General features: G+C 35.6%; 1 protein-coding gene across 2 annotated transcripts in view; it reads left to right on the forward strand.

Moving 5' to 3' along the window:
* Nucleotides 1–10,491: 10,491 nt before the first annotated feature.
* LOC136843751 (pancreatic triacylglycerol lipase-like) overlaps nt 10,492–23,692 on the forward strand; it is a 35,668-nt gene continuing 22,467 nt past the window's right edge. The window contains exon 1 of one of the 2 annotated variants that reach the window (XM_067112408.1): nt 10,492–10,713. In XM_067112408.1, the coding sequence (XP_066968509.1) occupies nt 10,692–10,713 (22 nt within the window). In that variant the 5' untranslated portion in view covers nt 10,492–10,691. The remainder of the gene's footprint in view (nt 10,714–23,692) is intronic. The other variant, XM_067112407.1, reaches the window with a different exon arrangement.

A 23,692-nucleotide genomic window follows, 5' to 3' on the forward strand; every position in this document is an offset into this window, starting at 1 on the left:
GTCTCCTGATGAACTTATGTAAAGTGACACACAGTAGTTTCTTTGAGTGTTTCATAGTCTCATCATTACTTGGAGTAGGTTTTACATTTGCCCACAGATAATGAGTTGGCAAGACGTCCTTCCTGGATAGCTTGGAGAACAGGGCAACAGTGCTACGTAACTAAAGGCAACTTACGATTTATAGTAAAAGTAAGTGCACCTCGAAACAAAGACTTGTAAAGTGTAAAAAGAGAATGACAGCTTTCATATAGCATAAGCGATTATTTTATGCAAAGAACTTCATCCTGTAATTCCAATAGGAGCGCTACCTACCTCTCATCCATTTTCTTACGAAAAATTTTAGATTTTAAAATATCAGCATATCAAATGACAGGAACACTACTTAAATCTTACTTCGTCTAAATTACCTTGAATTGTCTTTTATGGTAGATTTAGATTTAAAGTCTATTGAACATTTGTCGTGACAGAAGCTTATGTTTTCAAATATGTTATTTAAAAGTCTGTATGTATATGTTAATGTGTAATGTGCATTTGCAAAATGTACCTCAGGAACTGCTAATCAAATTATCAAGGATTCTGTAAAAGTTTATAAATATCATATGGAACAAGGGAAATACAGCGTTTTTATTTGCAAAGTTTTTATTTATGATTCTGCAAAATAGAGAGAGAAGGGAGTCTGGTGTTTCATGGCAGCGCGGAGAGAGAGAGAGAGAGAGAGAGAGAGAGAGAGAGAGAGAGAGAGAGAGAGAATTAAGTTTAACGGCTACGCTGCGCTGGAGGGAGAGAGTGAGAAAGCAAGCAATGTGCAGCCTACAGTTCGGAAGCAAAAGACTTATGTTATGTATGGTTATCTGATAGCGGAAGATGATAGTTTCATGTATGAGGTATGCCACGTCTAGTTTCCTTCGACTCAAGGTTACAGTTAAAATTGTTGGAAGGAAGTAGATATCATCTATTAAACCTTTTTCAGGGAGGAACAGATATTTAAAAGTAAAGAATAAAGTAAGTAGGTGCATGAACCTGTTGTTAGAGGTAATAGTTAACTCTGATGGATTATAACAATAATAACAATTTAAAATTCAACCCAGAAGCAAACTTTCATTTTAGTGCATACTTTGTTTACTTAGTATCAATTTCTTACTGCACCGTACAATATGAATATAGAATTTTCTGTATTTATTTGAAATAGTTTGCAAGTTGCAAGAAACTTCTAATCCAGGCAATAAAATTTTTTGCAATAATAGGATAAATCAATTAAATTTTTAGCATCTCAGTTTCTTGCAATATTAGAGCAGGTTCATCCCCACTTCGAACATTAGATACAGTTTTATACTGTGTTTTTATATAGGGAATTGCCTTTCCTTTTTATTAAGTACCTAAACGGAATCAAAAAGATTTGTTAGGAGTTAGCAGTCTTATCTAAGTTGATGTCAAATGTCATTCCTCAGTGGGAATTCCAAGTCAACAATAACATTTCAAACTGTATAATACTTGATCTTATTTCAGAAAAAAAGCAGAAGTGACCTTTATTCTATTCCGTGCGCATCAGAGGAAATTTAGTTTATTGTGGAGTGACAGGTTCGTCCTTGTTTTCATTTCTGAGCATGTTCTGTTTTCTCCTTCGGCCTTCTTAACATTGCACAGTGCTTGTCACCTGAGGCCTCACTTTAGTAGGATCTCTTCTTGTGCCTTCTGCACTCTTGCAACAAAACAAGTTTTTCTTTACACTCATTCTATGCTTTGCTTACATTCACCAATTGGAAGATAAAGCATAATTTTTTCTTTTTTACAATATCAACGAAAGAGGTCTACTGCAATGAATGTGGTCTCCTACAGAGCAACGGTTATTTTTCTTTTTTCCAGTCTTTTCTACGCCTTGTTATTTTTCTTAATTATAAATTAATTTTCAAGCAAGTACTGTTCATTGTTCTTTTGTATGTCCATTCCATATAATGTGTACTGTCTTGGTGTTGCATGTAGCTGGAATAACAAGCCTGCTTCCTCTTTTTAATATTCAGAATTATGATTCACCTTGCTCATATATTCTGCATAGGCATGTGCATCAAAAGCAGAATAGTAAGTTACTCTGGTATCTATGAAAGCTGTATTCTTTCCATTACGAAAAAATGGATGCTGATTTCACTTGAGTAGCTTAGTCTCCATAAAAAGGCTTTTTCAGTTCAAGGACTCTAAACCTATACAAACAAATGATGCCAATTTGGGTTTTGGTGGCAGTTGTTGATAATAAACGATGTGGCTTCACTTCTACCACGTCAGTTCCAAATGAAATCTGTTGACAGACCTACGTCAGAAGCTGACAGATTCAGAGAGACGAGTAATTGACCTCCCCCCTCCACCGCCCCAAAAAAATAAGAATATTAATGGCGCATTTTCTTTATCTATAGATGGGAACCCAAGTTAGAGGTAGAAAGCATGTTAATTTTGGGGGGTATATACTCAGATGGGTTATGTTTCCTTCAAAAAAGGAAAGTGTGTTAACAGACCTCACTGCGTATGTGATGGTAGAACTATCTTTAAAAAAAAAAAAACAGAGTCAGTGATTCGGGAAATACAGAAGCCTGGGGACTCTGCATACTAAAGGGGAATATCAGAAAGAACTGATCAAAACAGTTGACCCCTGAGTCTGTGATCTCCAACATAATGTCTGTGAGAGGTCAAAGGTAAACCTTGGCAACAATATAGATTGGGCATTTTAGAAATTGAGGCATACCTTTGGCTGACGCTACCTATTAATGGGTTATGAATCATATGAAGGAATAATAAAAAAAGTTATTTGAAGGTGTCAAAAAAGATATTAAATAATTACTGTTAGTTAACCCTTTAGTGTTCAACCAAGCACAGGCCTAGAAAAGCGAAAAATTACAAGAATATTTCACATATAAAATAGAAGACTGAAAAATTAGGTGTAAAAGGACACTTTCAACAATTACGCAGGTACCAGATTAGCCAAAAAAGAACTTCAAACCCTACAGACAGTGATTATTGTATGGATCATCAGGATTGTTAATGAGGGATGGGTGTTTGACAATGTGAACACTTGAAGGTTCCACCCAAGTAGTCATAAGAAGATGGTAGGATTACTTATAATCTTTCCAGGGTGTCATGCTTTCATGTACCTTTAACTAGCATTCCTTACAAACCTTGTGCTACCCCATTGGAGTCGTATGCCATTTAAAAAATGCTTTACCTCACGGACTCTCCAAAGGGCCAAAGCCTGTGCCATAGAAGGTGAATTTAATTTAACAGTATCCTCTGCAAGACTTCAGTTTCAGCGTATGTGACTGCAGTTTTTAAATGCAAGGAATAAAAAGGAATTAATTTTTACATATTCTGTAAAAAGGTAAAAATAACTGAGAAGTATGACGACGTATTCTTTATTTTGTCTGCTCTTAATAAGGTGAGTGGGTCATGTACGGGAGTTCTGTTTGTGATAAGATTAGGTTCGCTACCTGACCCACTCTAATGGGCGTGAGGAATGCGGCAATGAAAAGAGGCCATGTTACCTATATATGTATCACCTCTCTCATCTGAGCTGTGATTTGAACCTTGAACAAGACTGATGATTTGGTCGTCACAAGGGAGGCCTGTGCTTTTGTTAAACAACCAAATTATTTTTCATATTACTTGATTTAGAACAGAGACTTGGGATGATGAAAGAAACGCAAGTTTAGGGATTTTTTTTACTTCCCATGTCACAGGTTTCCCTGAGTCCTTCAATAAATGTCTTGACGTTTTGTCAATAGCCTTTATTTGATCATTTGATTAATGAAACGATTATTCATTTAATTATTAAGGATTAGTAAGGATGTCATTGACGAAGGAAGGCGCACAGTGTCATTAAAAACTGTCGAAAAGAAAAGGGTCTGCTCGTCGCTTTGCTTCTAGCACTTGCACTTTTGCCTAGATTTCTCATTTATTTGATTTAAATTCTATTTGTGTACCAGTCATGAGTACGAGGACATTGGAATTATGTTACTGGGACTCTGAAAGATAATTGTTTAATTTCAGTGAAATTAACGGTAGATATAGAATTAAAAATAGATAATAAAATGGAAATTACAGGTTACCAAATAGTTTATGATGCTGAATCGTTAGTTACCAGATGTAAATGACTGTATCAAATGATTTCTTTTGCCTAACTGATATGATAATGCGGGCCTTTATCTAACAGGGTCAGCGTCACATGCCTATTTAGTGTTCGTCTTTTTTTTATTCTCTTCAAAACTATTTTCCAAGTTAACCATTCATGTCTCAAGGAACCGGCAACTCTTCTGACAGTGCGTCCCTTTTAACAATTTCATATTATAGTCCTTTCACTAAGGGTGTGATCGGAATAGGTCTCATGAGTGCTATTCTGAATAATCTAGTAAAATTGTTCATAAAAAAGTAATTTCTAATGAAAATTTATGAAAAATGGAAGACAAAACACAAGATCATCCCTGTTTTAATGCTACAACGCTAAATGTCTGATCAATTTGCCAAAGTGTCAATACCATCTACTATGCACAGAAGAGAAGAAGAATTTTCTATTATTCTCCTTCGAGAGGTTTTCTTCAAGATACTTCCACTTCTCCGATATATTGCGTCCGAAATACAAGGCAACTGATCTTTAACATAAAGGATCCCTCATGTATACGATCAGTACCAAGAAACCTCCACATCGAAAATAACACATCCTAAACTATAAAAAAGAGGGATCCCTGCTTTATGAATGCAGCAAAGTTGGTGGCCACACATGCTATCTCGGTGATGTACGCGTGGCCTACGTGAACACGACCTTTAGCTTGGTGATCACCCATCTCATTACTGTCGTTGTTGAACTTCGCTGATCATACGAACAGCGTCACAATAAACACACTCTTGCAAACGGTAGTATATATATATATATATATATATATATATATATATATATATATATATATATATATATATATATATATATATATATATATATATATGTGTGTGTGTGTGTGTGTGTATGTATATATATATATATATATATATATATATATATATATATATATATATATATATATATATATATATATATATATATATATATATATATATATATATATATATATATATATATATATATATATATATATATATATATATATATATATATATATATATATATATATATATATATATATATATATATATATATATACATACCGAGTATTTCAAATTGCAGTTAATTATGTGAGAAGAGTGAGGAGGAATTAAAAAAAAAATACCCACACACAAGTCACCGTTTAGAAGTTTGATACTCATGCACGCAAAGACGTACGCTAGCGCAATCGTACATACAACACACACATACTGTATATATATATATATATATATATATATATATATATATATATATATATATATATATATATATATATATATATATATATATATATATACAGTATGTGAGTTGTTGTATGTACGCGTGCGCTAGTGTACGCCTTTGTGTGCATGAGTATTAAATTTCAGAATGGCAACTTGCATGTGGGTATTTTTTTTTATTCCTCCTCACTCTTTTCACATAATTAACTGCAATTTCAAATACCTCGGTAAATAAGACCCTACTCTCTAGAAAATCTATATGCTTTTTCACATCTAAATCATACTTTGAAATAACCTGGCTGCTCTCCTTACTGTGGTCCTTTTTCCTTTTCATTTAAGTTTTCTAAAATTTGTTAGAGATTTCCTAAATGATAACTTAGGGTAAGTAAAACCATTCAGTTTAATTTTGCTACAAATTTAAAATGATGCTTAAGACATCCGTTGCTTTTACTACTGCCTTGCTGTCGCTTGACCTCTTTCTCCATCTCTATTTCTCTAGTCTGTGAATGAATGATTTATTGCTGTTAGTAGCTTACTTGGCTGTAAATAGTCAGTGATTTTGAGAGGGACCGAAGTGGTCCTGTAAACCCTTCCTTTTTGCATCAACCTTTTCTTTATGCTCGACTACCAAGCTGAAAAATGTTGTCCATCCAAAGTTATGAAGCAATTTCTTAGGCCTGGGGACAGTACCTTGTACCAAGGAAGAAATGGAAAACAAAGAATAGCTCACGCATGGTACTGTTATAAAAGAAATCGGGACTATGGTGGCCTTGACCAGGAATAGCTGCCCTCAGTTCGACATATAACTCGAGGAAATACCCAATGCAAAGAGGTTATGACTTCCCACCTCTATCATAGGACCAATTAGCAAGTACCATAGTCAAGGAGCTACCCTGCATTGAATGCTTTTAAAGCCTTGCACGGCTGAGTCATGGCAGTGCACTTTTTGATAAGTAGCTATGTTGATATTTATTGCTGCATTGGTCATCTGTGCTGAAAAGTAAGAGGACGGGAGGAGAGCGCGTTCTACAGCTCTCCTTGCCATGGGCGCTCTTTTCATATGAGCATTTGATAAAGAGTGGCTACCGTACTTAACACCTATGTGTTCTGTAGATAATCCCCAGCTACCTATCATGACCAAACTTATGCTAAAATACCGATGAGGATTTATGAATGTTAAGTAATGGAACTATGTATTAGATGAAACGTCTGTCTACGGATGGATGTCAGCAGAGGTTAACAGCAAAAATGTTATCTGAATTCGGGAACCCTACTAGTGCAAGTCATCCACAGGGAACCATAACCTCAAGGTGCTCCTCATCCTTGTGACACCAGTACATTAGTGTCCAGGGCCATTGGCATTTCGTAGGGTGGAGACGTCTGGGCAAGACCCAGAAACTAATTCTATTGACCTTTGTCTTGGAAGTACGGGTTGATACCTATGAACCAGCAGTTTATCATCGATCCCTTGTATGGCCAGGTGACAGAAGTTATAGAAGATATGATGAATGGGAGGTATTCTAGGCGTGGCCTCCTTAGCAGTCTAATTTCCATTGACAGTACATTCCTTGTAAATTACTCCAGGTAATTGAACTTACAATACTTAGCAGGATCGTATTTACAACCAGATGATACAGCCATATCTGGTTCCATTATGTTAAAACCTTGTTTGATTTATAAAAATTACATCTTAACATTTCTTATTCATTTCTCTCATATATATGTATGTATGTATGTATATATATATATATATATATATATATATATATATATATATATATATATATATATATATATATATATATATATATATATATATATATATATATATATATATTATATATATATATATATATATATATATATATATATATATATATATATATATATATATTTATTTATTTATTTATTTATATATATATATACATATGTATACTATATGTACATATGTATAAATACATATATGATTTCTCACTAATCCTTCCAAACGACTATGATTGTACGTCTAGCTTTTATTATATTTGCTATACATTACTGTATAACAATTGTAAATATTAATAAATATGGCAAGTATTGTTTAACTTATAAAATTATAGACGTGCCATTATCTGAGAGTTTTTAGAACCTTAGATTCTCTACAGTATATTGCCTCATCATATATTACCGTTGCTCTCTGTAAGGATAATAACAGAGGTCTTCCCAAGTCCCTGTCAGGAGAGTGATTAGGTTAATGAGGTGTAATGACAGTTATTCTCCCTGGGGTCTATTACATTAAACCTTGAAGAAGAATTTGAGAAACCTGACAGCGGAACTGAAAAGAGGAACAAATATGTTGACGTTTCTGAATAATGCATTGATGCTACAAGATTTAAACTTAGCTTAGCACTTATTTTACATTTGTGTGATCACAGAAACGTCTAATTATAGCCCAAATTTTGGGAATTTATTAATGATGATATGACTAACGCGAATTAAAGAAAAGGGCATCGTATTACTTTGGTAAATGTGCTTGATTTCCTGGGTAATCAATATTTTTTCCCATGTATCTTAGTTGTTCTTCATATAATTTGTTATCATTAGTTTTATTATTAAATAAGCAAGACTGCATATTTTAGGCCTTTTTTATGGCTCCTAAAAAAATTTGGCGCAAATTTTTCTTTGGATTTCTGATGCATTTATAAGTACCATAACTTTTCTATTTATGTAGAAACCTAATACTGATTCTTCGCGAACTCTAACTTTGATTTCAAATTCTTTTGGTATACTTACAACCAACTTCACGAGAGGCCTTGTGTTTGGCATAACAACACCACTAGTTGTATTCAGATAAACTCTCATTAAGCTGTCGTTGAAATGATTTAATTATACCAATCGTGATGTGCCTATAGTTTTACTCATCTGTAATTAGCTGATCCCGCAACCAGTCCTTGGGAAGGCCTTGGGCAGATATTCGGGGGTAAGAAGCTGTATAATATTGCTAATTCAGAGGAAAGGCTTTGAATAAAAATCTCGTTTCTGAGCATTTTATTCTATGTTCTCACTGGTTGTGTGAGTAAATCATTCCTCCGTTCGTTATTGTCAAATACAACTATTTGTTCATACAGGATAGGAAATTAAATTGCTGTAACCTTACGTTTAAGAAGGCTGTGGTTAAGCTTTGCATATCTTTCTATTAGCATGGCTGTTGAGGCATCACCTAAAACGATCTAAAGAAATGGACAGTGAATCATTATGATGTCGTCATCGTGTAATGTGCGAATTTTTTCTCAAAAATTAATATAAGTACACTATTTTCGTCTCGATTGTCCATGAAGTGATCCTTTATAATCATAGCTTTTTATCAAAGAACTAATTTTAAATAACGAGGGTTTCATGGTATTACAAATGAACTGGGATTTTAATTATCAAGAGATCAGCAACTAAAAGTCTGCCAAAACCTTGAACCAATCATTCGACGATGAGCAGGAATTATTTATACCTATTTCAGAACAAAGTATTTGAAATAATCTCGTTGCGGAAATTTTTAGGAATTTTGACGCGACTGCGCAAAACATATTTCAGGAACATTTCAGTTCAGAAGAGAGCATTCTAGTTTTGCATAGCTTTATCTTTCCAAGATTAAAACAACATCTCAATTCATCTATATTTTTTTCTGTTTCAAAACAAAGGTTCAGGAAAAAAATTTTGTTCTTCTGTTGTTCACGCCGCTCATTCATACAGCTTTTAACAGCAATAAAGAGCGAAGAAGTGGTGTCTTCGAAACGCTTCGTGCACGTTCGACCTACTGAGAGGATAGGGTACATTTAGGGATGGCGATGTGAAAGGCCTCACCTCACTTTGCTTAAGCTTCCTTTGCTTGTCTACGGTGTAATTGTGTTTATCTTTCACTTTTAGAATCATTAGTCGGTAGCTATTGCTCTAGGCATTGTTTTTTATTTAATCAATTCCCGCTCACTGAAGATTAAATTTACCTTTTATGTCTAGGTGATGTAGGGCCAGCCCTAGAATATTCGTTCTAGGGAATTTGCGCTAGTAGTAAGGGAACTTAAACTTTTACCTCCTCTTTGTATTATAAATCTGAGGGCCAGAGTAGAGCCAGTTAGTTCACCTTTCAAGTGAGAAGAGATTCATAGTTTAAAGTTGGTAAAAAATTAAAGAGTTTACTGCTTTTTAAAGTGATAACAGAAAATATCTTTCCTCAGTGAAAATTGACTAGGGGACAAACAACGAGAAATGAAAGAGAAAGTGTAAACGATCTGTCATGTCACTGAAGAAAAATAACTAATTGAACTGTACGGAAAAATATTAAAAGAACACCGTATGAAATCATTATAACATTACGTAGGAGTCTCATCGTCACCTTCAGATGTTTTCCTTTTAGTACAAAACGATACGAAATCTATCATATTTATCGCTACCTGTTTACTTTAAAATGCAACACCTTCACAACTGTATGTAAATGTATAATATGCACGTACGTCAGTCACTCGTAACGACATGCCACAACCGAACTGTTAAAGAACCCCATCTATTTCTTTTTTATTTTTTAAGAGATTCATCACTTCAAGGTGACTATCATGTTCAATTAAGTTCAGAGAAAAAGTTCTCGCCGTTACATTTTATTCCCTTTTATTCTCTAAATATTTCTTTCATCGATTTTGATATATATTATCATACATCAAGAGTGTTTCCTTTTTATTTTGGAAAATTGCCAATATTCACGGTCTAAATGATAATATAAAAAAAGATCATACTTCCAGCTGCAACAACAGCAACAACGACAAAGAATACATAAGCAACAGCCACAGCTGCTATTAATGGATGTGAGCGGGAAGGGCGCTTTTTGACGGGCGAAAGTAGATAGTCCATTCATTAAGAACCAAAGACGACGAGAAGGCTCTTCACGACCGGGGTTTAGATGAGTTCCCACGTGAAAGTGAGCTTATAGGGAGAAATATGACTGGTGACGCAAGTTCAAAAAAGGAGAAGAGATTGAAAACGTAAACAATAACAAAAGTGGCTGAATGCTGTCTGCGTGTTCTTGAAACCGACCGCAGCTGCGCTTCCTTGACGCGAGAAGAGGTTCTCTGAAGGACAAAGCCATAATCCTGAACCTCCCATTCTTGGCAGAGCCTGTCCAGTTGCCCTCCCCATCCAGCAGTGTTCGTCGAGGCGCCCCACCAGCGACATGGCGTCAGCTGAGGGAGCGTAGAAACTCTGCCGTGTGACGAAGTGTGACCAGACTACATTTATCCTGGCAGTGGCGGGAGAGAAAAGTGTTTCCTCTTTCTGTGCTTGAAGTGATTGCTTGCGATTGGCGGTGGGGTTACAAAATGCCAGTGCTGTTCCTCAGTAGTAAGTTTAGTAATAATTTTCTCATTACAAGGAGTTGTTCTTTTCTTATTGATTTTGTTTTGATGATATAGTTTTTATGCTTTTCGTTCAGTGAAAAGTGATTGAAATAGAAAATAAAACTCATTGTCACTCTAGCATCAGTTCATAGATACTGATGCTTCCCTCAATGGTTTGTTATGTTTGTGTTTTTCTATACTAGCTTACAGATAAGTGTAACATATTAGATTGGTCAAAAATGGCAAGATTTTGTTTATTTTTATATGAATACAGTAACTGCTACAAAACACACGTTATCTAAGGTTTTTCATTTATATCATTGGTAGTAATTTATTTTCATATAACGGTTAACATATTCATATAATCTCATGGTATATTTTCAAAGTATATGCATGAAAACAAATACGATTGTAAATCATAGTCATGAATGGATCATAAATAGAGTGAAATATAAAATAAAAACTAGGAACTTCTTTCGTGAAGAGAAAAAAACGCGCATGGGGAAAAAACGTTATTGCATCTAATTGCGCTAGCAGACAGCGAGACCTAAATTTCATACTCGGAACGAGTTTGCAATATTATCATGAGGAATGTGTATTGCCCCCACCTCCTGACAGGTAGATAGCCTACTTACCACTTTGGAAGGTCACTTTCACATAAGAAGCTTTGGTGTATTTGTTCTCCCATTATAAAGTAAGTTTGCCGGCGGATGTTCGAGTGATCCACATTGCTTGTGTCGTCTACGGTTTCTTGCGTACAGGATATATCCTTTGATTCACGTTTCCTCCGCATCATAACTCTTGTTTCTAAATCTTCACTAACAACACTCATGAACTAGCTTGGCTGCTCGCCCAAAAATAAATGAAAAAAATGAAATGACAAAGAACACGAGAAAGCAATGCACAAAGAAAGAAATCTGAGTTCCTTGAAGGACCTGTACCTTGATCGCCAGTGAATCGAGGTAAGGGGAATAGAGTCTGAAGTCACGCATTATACAGACATCGATCGAAGAAACAGAAATTGCGACCGACAGATAAACAGCTGAGGCGGACTTTGAACCGCATGGTTTTATAATTGGTGCAAGAAGCTTTGGAAGCAAGTTCATAATCGAGCACATCAATTAACTCATTAAACTGCATGCAAAGATTAATTACTACCCCAGTCTATCATACTAATAATATTCTGTACTACCTTTTAAGGTTACATTTTACAATGGGGTTTTCGTAGTGCGTGTGTGTGTGTACATGTGTATGTAAACAAAGCAGCCGCACAATGAAGTCTTACCTCTCAATATCCTAGTGAACGTTCGTGTGTGGGCGAGCTCTCATTAAATTTATATTCGTGTGTAATGACCACAAAGCACGCCATAGGTCACCTTGACGAAGCAATTGATTGAGGATGTCGAGACAGATTTTAAGATTTATCTCCGATTTTTTACATGCTTTTATTTAATTTAACTTGACTTCTGCGTCTATCTGTCTGTCTGTCTGTTTAAGTCAAATCTTGTAACTCAATTTTCGACCTGTTCCCTTCGTCCGATTGAACTTAAAATTTTGAATGGTTAGTCAATCCTGGTGACAATACAACCTTACATGACCAGTAGATCAGCAGACCGCTAGTGACCCAACAATGACCTCTCCCAGTATCTCGGGATTTGTAAGAAAATCTTCGGATTTTTCATACTGTCTCTGAATCGGCAGAATAATTTAATAAGTCTACGGATTTTTAACCCTTCTTTGGCTCGACAGGATATCACATTCAAATTCGTTAGCTTCAATCATAAATCGGTTACAACTTTTGTCAAAAATAAAAAGTATAAAATAAAAAAATATAAAAGATCAAAACACGTTTTTATTAAAATGCACTAAAAAGTAAAAAAATTATTTTTTTAAGACACATCAAGATTTTCTTACTATTAATCATGTCTACAAAAATAAAAGTGTGAGCATCAAAAATAATACAAGAAATAAAAACATATTTTCTTTTCCATGTTTGGCGCCGACTCTTTTATTTTTGCAGATATGATTAATTGTAAGAAAATCCTGGTGTATCTCAAAAATTATCTTTTACTGTTTAGTTCATTTTAATAAAAGCTTGTTTAAAAATTTTTTTTCAATATCATGTTTTCTATTTTGGTATATTCGTATATAGTACCATGGGAAATGGGTTTTTGTGCAAAAATCTCCTTGCAATCAAAATAACAATAATTAAGATAGTGCTAACAAAATTTTCATATCAGAGGCGCCACACCAGGGTAGTTTTATGAATGAATACAATACGTATACTATAGTCACACCATCCTAAAAGGGGCTCTCAAGATGAATTCCAGCCTTCGCACCCTGGCACTGTTTGATACACATGCTGATAATGTCCGCTAAACAACGAAAGGCTTATCATATTATGTACCTTGATGTTCATAAAAAATTGCGCTCATCTTCTCTTGGAATTGTAATCCCAACAGGAATGCCCTCTCTAGTGTACTTAGGAAGGGATTACTATTCCCAAAGGATATGAGCACCAAGTTAGTTAGGGAAAACGAAAAACGTTACACAAATTTCCCAGCGCTGCAAAATCCTAGAATAAGTCTTGAAGTCCTTAAATAAATCATGGAATTACGGTGTCTGAGGTCAGAAGATGGGATGGTCAACCAGCAGAGGTAGGCTGTTTTTATTCGCAACCTGCAACACAGGAGCCTAACATACGGGTGGTTGGGGAAAGTGGATCTCCAATGGAGGTTTGGTGGGTCATGGTCAGTTTTGTAAGGCAAAGTAAGTCAGGTGCTTTGCGCTGCTTACTTATCAGCCTCTGTCTGCTTTGATTCCCTCAGTTGACACTGTTTTATAAGTCTGATCACTGTCAGCTCTATTTGCAGGCCTGCATAGTTACGTAAATTGCTAGAATTGTTTTATATCTCATGTCAACCCAAGCAACGGAATGACATGATGTCTAGACCAATTACGATGTAGATCATTCAATCTGATCCCATAGTAGGTAGATCGCGGATTTTGATAATGATAATATTCGGCCCTAATGTTTCCATTCTTTAAATTATCGATTTTCTTATCCCATATGCCGTCTTAGTATTTCCTCCGACTTATTCGATTTTGCATTATTTTCCTTGAATAATTGCAGTCATGTGGCATTAGTATTTCTTTGAGCAGAAGACATCCGTAAATAAGCTAAACAGCAGTCCCATGACCAACAGTTTGTCGAAACAGATGGTGTCTGCCTGTTATTAGATGCTATTTCATAAATGAACTAAATTTCATAAGAGTACTCTTATGGAAACTGTTCCAGAAAAAAAAAGCTGAAAAGAAATTTCTCACTAATAAAAAGCAATTTGGAACAAAAACTCTCAATTTTAAAGCATTTTATAAAGCTTTCGTGGAGGAAATGAAAGACTGGTTTTCGACGCACTCAACACTAATGTGCGAAATGTTGGCCTTTTTACAATTAACCAAATAAGATCCTGTTTTAAAATGAGTTCGTCAACTCATTTCATGAATATAGTCACCGGAAGAAACTCACAGATGTAAAGGAGAGTAAATTGTATTTATGACACAAGACAGCCTGAGGCTATAAAGCGCACAAAAGCTTTACTTTCTACGAAGGAAAGTCATCTCTCTGTCCTCTAATAACAGCGAATATAGAATATTTGCCTTCTTCTGAAAGGCTTCAATAAAGATCTTATCTATTAATCTAGCTTCTTACCCCGAATCTAACTTGAAATCGGGCTCTTCATTAATGCGACCTTTCCTTATCATTCAAACGACCTTGAAAAATATTTGAGTTGTATCTTCGTTTATTCCGTAACCAGCGAAATTAGCATGATTAACAAAAACGGAATTTAATTATGCATATTACCGGTCATATAATTGTGTGACCTTATTAGTATTTTCAGCTATCATAAAACAATTAGTACGCTCCTCAGGACTAGTCGGTGAAGAATTCAAACTACCTCTCCTGAGCGGTCGTTATCCTTACGCTCCACGACCACAAAATCCGAAGTAGTGTCTACATCGTCATTAAAATTCTCCCTTGTTCCCAGCCCCAAACCAGAAAGGCTGTGTAATAATAGCTCCAAAATATCGTAGGTAGAAAACATTAGGAAGATTACGGAATCCTGAGTAGAGCCGATAGCTCTTATTTATATAAGAAGACAAACGGGACGGAGAGCCAATTTCTCTATGGAGGGAACGTAAAGGAGTGGGGAGAAAGAAGGCTGGGGTTCAAAAAGGGAAGACCTGAGCCGGACTGAAAGAACCGAGCTGCTTTTGCCATCCATTTTTACAGCTCTGGTTTTCCAGATTTTGTATTATAGCGGAGTGTTTGACTGGCCTGTGTCACTGAGTCAGTTACGATGAAAACACTTTGATTAGAGAGGTTGACTTTTTGCTCTAAGCTCCATTAAATTCGCTTAATTTCTGTGCGGTTATGGTGGCATATATCAAGACAGTGAACAAGCTGCAAATAGTAATTTTTAATTGCAAAGAATGCCTACAGTCTTAATGATAAAAACAGACACAGTCTATTGAGAGAGAGAGAGAGAGAGAGAGAGAGAGAGAGAGAGAGAGAGAGAGAGAGAGAAGGGGGGTTACTTATTGCTAATATAATATTTCAAATACAATGAACGAATGCAGTCATACTTTGAGAAATGTATACAAACTAATGAGAGAGAGAGAGAGAGAGAGAGAGAGAGAGAGAGAGAGAGAGAGAGAGAGAGAGAGAGAGAGAGTGCATTTTTATAAGACGCTGAAATTTGACTAAGTTGCATGAATAAAAAATATAAGTTGAACATCAAACTACTACCTTGGTTACTTAGTGAATCACTTGCAAAATCTCGTCAATTTTGTTTTATTTTAATCATTATTGAGAATTATTTGACATCTTCAGTTCGTGAAATCTGACGAAAAGTGCTTTTCAAGTTAAAGATTTCGCGTAAAAAAAAAGCTGCAACATAAATAATTCAGATTATGCTTTCAGCTAGAAATTCAAATCTTTTTCTGGCTTCCAAGGTTGTATCGTTTGCGTTCGTAGGAGAATTACTTTGTATGGTGATTTGATAGGGTACGTTCAACTCAAATCAGGTTTCCTGGTGATTTATAAAAGGAGCCAAGATCATATTGAATTTTACGTTACTCTAAATACAAGTGAAATGCAACGATAATCATCCTTCCCCTCAGTTAACTTTCTTCTTTATATTGAAACAAAGAAATAAAAGAAACCAATAACAATAATAGATGAAAAATAACCCCAACTCAGTCAGCATCTCTTTTTGCCTCTCATTAGGGTGTGTCCCTGACAAGGCTGGATTCACAGATTAGTACAGGGTTTGTGAGCCAGGACCTCTCTAATGCTCGGGCATTCTCACTGGGTCTTAACCTCCGGAAGGAAGTGACACACCGAGTCATAAAGAAAAGTGAATAGTTGATCACTTTAAAATATACGGGGGCTGGGGGATGGTGTAGCCATCATGATCGAGCATTTCACACAAACACTTTCAATGGTGCCAGCATGAAACTTGGCTGAAGCAGTTATTCTGTATTAGAGTTTAAGAAAAAGTGTTAGCCACTTTAAACTCTAATATGAAGGCCATTTCCTAAGATGGGTGTCTCATGAGCCCCCTGATAAGTGATATATTCCGACATATTGCTGTATGTATGTCTAAATAAGTTGATTATGGTAATAACTCATAGTTTTTTTGCTACTGCAATAATGAATGGTATGAAAGTACATGTACAATGTAGTATCAACACAATTCCCACCTGACTAAATCTGACAAGGGCAACTGCAGAGCGGAGTGCAGTGTAGACCATTCTTTACACATTCGCACCTTCCACCACTGCATTCTGCCTTACATCCACCTTGTGTCAAGCAGTTTCAGAAAGAGGTACAGGGGAAGTCTAGAGGATTTTCCACTTGTTATATCCTTTTGACTATACTCACTTTTCCAGTTATTAATATTCTAGTTAGAGGTTTCTCCGGGAAAAACTCAGATCTGAAAGTGATATGTCATCAATGGTGCATGGTGCTGGATTTTCATATCTGATTCAGAAAGCTCAGTAACTTTTTTTTCCCTACTTCTGTAATCTTGGTTTAGGAGTGTATTTGTCTTCTTATCTGAACTTGGATGGTGAAAAATTGAATGTGTGCAGTGTACAGCGGAAATATGAGCTTGCTGTGGTAGCCTTTGGATTATAGTCTATGATGTCTACAGCAGACATACTGAACAGTCACTTTCTGAAAAGAGATGGGCACATCTTCCAAATATTGGTTTACAAGTTTCATCCAGCTGACCAGATATTTTCAAATACTATCATACAATATGCTAATCTTCTTGAAGCATGTCAGTTAGTTCTCCTTTTCTTATATTGGCAAACACTTTCATTCTGAGATACTCAGCTAATGGTGTCTCAGTCTTCCACATACTGGTTTGCAAGTCTCAACCGACTGGCCAGATATTTCCAATACTCTGCCATACAATATGCTAATTCATGTAGGTCTTTTTATCGCCTTTGCAAACATTTTCATCACAATATACACACAGAGGTGTCTCTCCTTGTAGATACTTTGTACAGCAGTTTATTGCAAAAGATGTGCAATAGCTAAGTCTTCCCATTACAACAAACCTCAGATGAGACCTAATATCTACACCTTGTCCAGTGTTACACACACACTGGTGAAATAGCTTTTCTTTTCCAAAACCTTGAAGCCACTGCTGATTTGATGTAGTGACTGACAATTTCTTTACATGTGATATATACACATTTAGCTTTAATAGCTTCACCATATGTGTGGCCATCAAAAAGAACTGAGCTTATATCCTTCTTTTATGATAAGAGGACGTAATAGCCTCTCTAATGGGCTTCAAGCTTAGGAACTCTAGTAACTGTTCCTTTAATCTAGGTGTGTTCACATCTGGAGAATCACACAAAGTTGTTCTATACGATGCTTGTACAGTGAATCTAGACCAGCCATTCAAAATATTTGCCTGTTGCTGTTTCTGAGTTTGTAAATTTCCTATCCACTATGCAAATTGTAAGTTCTGAAAGGGCCACAGGATGTAACTATTTTCCTGGATTATTACAACGCTCATCTTGCTTAATTGAATCAAGAAGTGCTTTTTTTTATAATACAATAAATTTACAAAGCATTTTGGGGAAATTTCAGCTCTTGAGTGACAACATTACCAACACTTAATTTGACAATAAGCTTTCTGTGTTTCTATTTTATTATTTTTTAGTCTGTTGTCACCTTGACTGAATCTTTCAGTCAACTGCATGGTTATTGTTCTTCTTAAATTTGATATTTAATCTTCTTCCTCACACAAGAAGCACCTTTTTGGATGGTGTAGAGTTGTCTTCCTTTACCATGGGTCTCCTTTTCTGTGATCTTCCTAGTTTGATGTTACTGAAAAGCATTCTGCAGTTATTGTGACATTTATCTTTACTCTTTATCAGTGCAGTCAGTGAATCACTAATGGCATAAAACAATGGTACATTTTCTGTTTACTTAAAAACGTACTAAGTGGTGAAATTAGGATTTCATTGTTTTTGTTCTCCTGACAAAGGTGGCATTTTTTCTAGTTTGTTTCCTTTTTGATTCTGCTTCCATAATTTTAGACTCTGAAATGGCATAGGGCAAGAGTTTATCCTTTTATTACCTTGTGACTGCTTTGGTGTATGGGACACTATGAGGTTCATGCAATTCGTGAATGCCCGACTCGATTATTCATCCAGTATAACTTAAGTCCTGTGAGATCTGTACACCATCTAGATAATGTTGAAGACTCCTCCTGTTATCCTTGGTTCGGCTCTCCCTCACTAGAAAAACCTGTCAATCATGTGCAGCTATCTAATATCATAGAGACTTATTAGATAGAATTTAGCTGACACAGAACCCCAACGCCGCATAGCACAGCAGTGTCTGTTACCAGAGTGTTCTAGTAGTGTGTGACCTACATAGTTAATCTGCTTATCTTTATAATCAGAATTTGTCTTTTCTTAGATCGCCCAGCTTATGAGTCCCCCGTCTGCTTAGAGCTTCTGATTTTCTAAGAACCGTCTTTTGCACCACCTCTGTCGCGGGAAGGCTTGGGTGAGAACTTGACTTCCAAAGGCTTTGTAGTTCGCAATCTCCGACACGTCATAGGCAAAGAGAGGTCGTCCTCTTTGTCAAATCGGAATTATCAGCGGTAACATTTGAATATACCATTTGTAAATATCTGCTTAATTCTCATCAGTCACTTTCAAATCCGATTGTTAGCCTGACAGCAATGGCCCAATTTTTGACAGTTTCATGGAGGCCTGGGAGTATAGAGTTCTTATGATGGGGCATTTAATCAAGATAAGCGAGGTAAGACAAATAAATCCAACAGTATGTAAAATACCGAAGAATTTTATGGATTGTACTTCTTTTACTATGGAAAAGTGCCATCTTGAGAAAGCAGCCGACCTTTAGAATCTTCATGGAAGGTGGTATTTTCTTTAAAAGTGCCGTACACCACTCCACACTAAATTTCATGCTTGCACCATAAAATGAACTATTAGGCCCACAATTCACATTTATATGCGCCATAATATATTGAGAGGAGATGGAGAAGAAAATATCTAATGGATCTGTACCCGAAACAATCATTACAGAGAGAGAGAGAGAGAGAGAGAGAGAGAGAGAGAGAGAGAGAGAGAGAGAGAGAGAGAAGGGTGATGGGAGGAAAACGAATTCAGTTTTGCAAAAGAAAAATATCCAAAGAAGAAATGAAGACAGCGTCATTGGTACTTGAATAATCATCTGTCTTAACCCTCCTTTGAATGGAAAAAAAGAGTAAGGACGCGATAATGAGGCCATTGTACCTGACTTAGGTAAATAAACTCAGCAAAGATTTTAGTAACTTTCTTTAGAAAATAACTCATGTCCAAAGGAAATCTAGGATCTGATAATGCAGATAGGACAATTTCATTTATGAATCTGTTATAGGCAGTTTGTTGCCATTTGCATTTAAAGAAACACATTGCACGACACTGACACGCACTATACGGGAAGAACCTAGTCTTTGAATCTTCTTAGATCATCCTGTTAGTGTTTGGGACATAAATGCCAATTGGTCAAGCGTTATCTTTTATGAAGTAATTCACAAATATTAGCCTATACATCCTCCCCCTTTAAGACAGAGATGATGCGCCAAATCATGAGTAAAGACGCCGTAACTAGTTATCGAACGAAAACAATCGGTAAAGGCATGAATAGTCAAATGCCTTTAATAATATTAATGATGACACTTACCACGATGGGTACTGGCACGTTCAGAAAATCACCTTCAATATAAGTTGATGATTTCGAGTCTGAAATGCATGTTCCTGTCGTATTCGGGTTCTGCGCTTAGAGTCAACCCATTAACCCATCTCTGCTGCCGTTTGTGATGTTTACATCATAGAAACAACCTTCCTTAAAAGGTCACCTAGCACAGACTGAAATTCAATGTCATGTGAGCCAGATTTAGACCAAAATGTTTTTACTGATCCCATCTTGGAGTGTGGACCCTTGGCTCATAAGTCTAAAACTTATAATCAGCTGAATTTGTTGGCTTTGTTCCTTTGCTTTAGGCCTATTTTTGAAAAGGAGTGGGATTTCAATTGCTCACATGATGGCTGTTGTTTTACTGTTGCTTCTTTTCACTAGTATGCTACTTCCTCAGACTCTGTATATACATAATATATACTACTCTGTTGGCTTTTTGATCCTCAATGAAATCCCTTGCCGCTCAAACTTAACCCTTAAGTTACAAAGCTTAGAATCCCAGTTAGCTAGCAACCTTCTTATCTCAGTAAATGAAAGCTATTCGCATTGAACAAGCACACAGGGAAGAAGGATGCCAGCTTTATACCCGTAACTCAATAGGTGATCACGGGAATTATGTACTATGCATACTTATGTAAGTATAAATTTATAATTTTACACATATTGTTGAAATCCTGCTAAATTGGCTGGGGATTCCACGAAAATCACACAGTATTTTTTCCTGTCATTCTGGCATAATAATAATAATAATAATAATAATAATAATAATAATAATAATAATAATAATAATAATAATAATAATAATAATAATAATAATATGCATATTTGGTTCCGGTGACAAAATTAAACTAGCAAACATGTCATTAGGATTCTCTCCTTATGAAGATTAACAAAACATTTTGATTTTGTGTTTGTCATATGCTTGACACAGAAAAACATCTTCGAATGTTTAGACATGAAACTCTGCGCAAGCATTGCAGTCGTTGTCATCTTCACCGCATTCCTTTAAACCTCTTGATGCCTTCAAAGTTTTCGTCTTTGAAAAATAACTTACTCATTTTTCAGCGATTTCATGTGTGACAGTCAGTCATTACTTGTCTTGGAAAATTTATATAAAGTTTTCGCGATTCATCTGCGCATACTAGTTCGCGGCAGTTGTTTTCGAAACTGAATAAAGTCAAGGACGTCAAGGTTATATACTTAAATGTCGCGTCCGTAAGCAGTCGAGCAATAAAAACACTTGTTAGTAGAAAAACGTGTTCAGTGTTTAATTACACGGGTCGTTCATTGACCAGCATGAGGCACTCTTCCACATACAAGAAACATTAACCACAGGAAACGCTTCGAAGAAGAATTTCTACTAGAAGTTACATGTTGATGAAGAACGCTGTGAATCTGAATACTGAGTCATAAATGAGATACCGAGAGCTACATATTAGAATCTAGATGGGAACTTGAAAATTAGGTTAACCTCAAATCATGGCAAATCAAAGCTTTGTCAGTAGTATACTTTTCTCCGAAACGTGATCGTCTCGAGCAGAACTTACAGTTTCTGAGTAAATTTGAATCATACAGATATCAGTCGATAAGTATGTGCATACGTCTATGACCGTCCTTCCATGGTCATAAAACATGAAATAAGAAAAGGACAGTTCTTTATACTAAATGCATTTGCTGTCAGATCTGAAAATAAGACCGCCAGCACAGAAATTAACGCAGACAGAAATATAGGATCAGGAACTTGTGATAACTTTCGTAGATAATTGATGATGAACTCCTACTTACGAAAATCTAATACCGACACCGCGATTCGGAAAACGAATTCTGAATCTTTATTTAGAGACGGGGTATCAAAGTTCGTCATAAAACAATTAATGTGAAGTATAACACCTATCACTCTTATGATGCGGAAAGCCTTGAAATCACCTCTCTACAAAAGTGAAGAGGTTTAAGGCATCTTATAAAAGATAAATACAAAGGAAAAGTATTCAAGAACTGATAATTCAAAAAAATATTTAGCTCTCGGAAAGTGGAATGGTAAGTTTTGAACATGAAAATGGTGCTCAAGAAAAAAGGAGACATATTTTTCCCTTTACCTGAAGTGCTCTGGTTAGCCCAAAGTCAATCCAGAACAATTCGTTGTCAGCTGGAATCCTCGTGGATGGTTGAATGGCGAGAAACTGCAAAAAAAAAAAGATCATTATGGGAGCTCTTTCAGTTTTTCGCAAAATTATACAAAAAGATGTTCCACAGGAACTGATTCATCGAAACATCTTCAGTAGCTTTATGATCTACTGACCCTCGTCTATTTTAAACCAAGGTCGATACTTGTATATGGCTTATAGCTGAAATAAAGGATTCAGTTACATTGAAAAATTCACCTTGGCATAGCACATTGCTACTCAACCCTTTGTTGAGTAGCAATGTGCTATGCCAAAATTATTCATTTATTTCTTAAGCGATATCCATGAAGAGGCTTGTAGGTATTTTACATTATATAAATAAGTCTCTTGTCAAAAACATGCTTCATACTGTTGGAAATAACTTCATATTTGTACCAAAAATGCTTCGACCAAATTGCTCAGTATCGTAAACGAGATCAAGCAAATAAGAAAATATCAGAGCTCTCGGCCACGCTCATCTTGCAAGTAGTTAATCATCGTCAGGGGAATTCCTAGAAGGAGCAACACGTGGGTGCGGAATCTGGTTTTACAGAACTTTTTTGTATTATTTTTTGCTCTTGGCAAAGTTGGTCGAGGCTATAAATAAACAGCTGAAGAGAAATAAGTTTGTTTACAATTCTGGAAGGCCATGGTCTTCCGCTCTTACTTGTTTATGACTCATCCCATCCATTTTTTTCTTTTCTTCATGAAATGTTTTGACAATGAATAATAAAATTAGCTAAGAACATTTATTCCAGGAACGATTAGTTCAGATGTAGAGGAAACGTATTATAGTAATAGATCAATTTTCTAGACAACAGTGGACCTTTAAAATATTTATGTCATATATTTATATATATTATATCTATATATATATATATATATATATATAAAAATATATATATATAATATTTATAAATATATATATATATATATATATATATATATATATATATATATATATATATATATATATATATATATATATATATATATATATATATATATATATATATATATATATATATATATATTATATTCTGGGCCTGTTGGAGGAATGTAAAGGGATTTTTTTATCATGAACTGCCTTCAGGGGCCAACAGAGAGCACCAAGAATGTAATGAAATGGATGGGAAAGAGGTGTGACTTACCTTAATCATCAGTAATTGCTCAGGGAGTGGAGGGTCGCCATGGGAAATGAGTAACAGATTACTTTAAACTGAATTTATTTACAGATGAAGCAATCATTAAATGAATCTGAAAATAACCGACTGTGCGCCTTGCAAGCACATGCAATGTGCAATAATATTAGACAATGAATAGCAAATCTCTGAATAGGAAATGGTTAATACTGGTTGAAGGATTTTCAAATTCAGGCGCTTGTGCACAATGGAGGTGGGGGAACTGGTTAGTGGCCTGGGACTGCGTATCAGAACTTTCTTGCTCATCAGAAATGGCAGTACTTCTAAGTGGAATTGATCCACAAGGCTGCGATCGGCCGCTTGGGAGCAGAGTAGCAGGAT

Source organism: Macrobrachium rosenbergii, chromosome 12, assembly GCF_040412425.1.
Source record: "Macrobrachium rosenbergii isolate ZJJX-2024 chromosome 12, ASM4041242v1, whole genome shotgun sequence".
NCBI lineage: Eukaryota > Metazoa > Arthropoda > Malacostraca > Decapoda > Palaemonidae > Macrobrachium > Macrobrachium rosenbergii.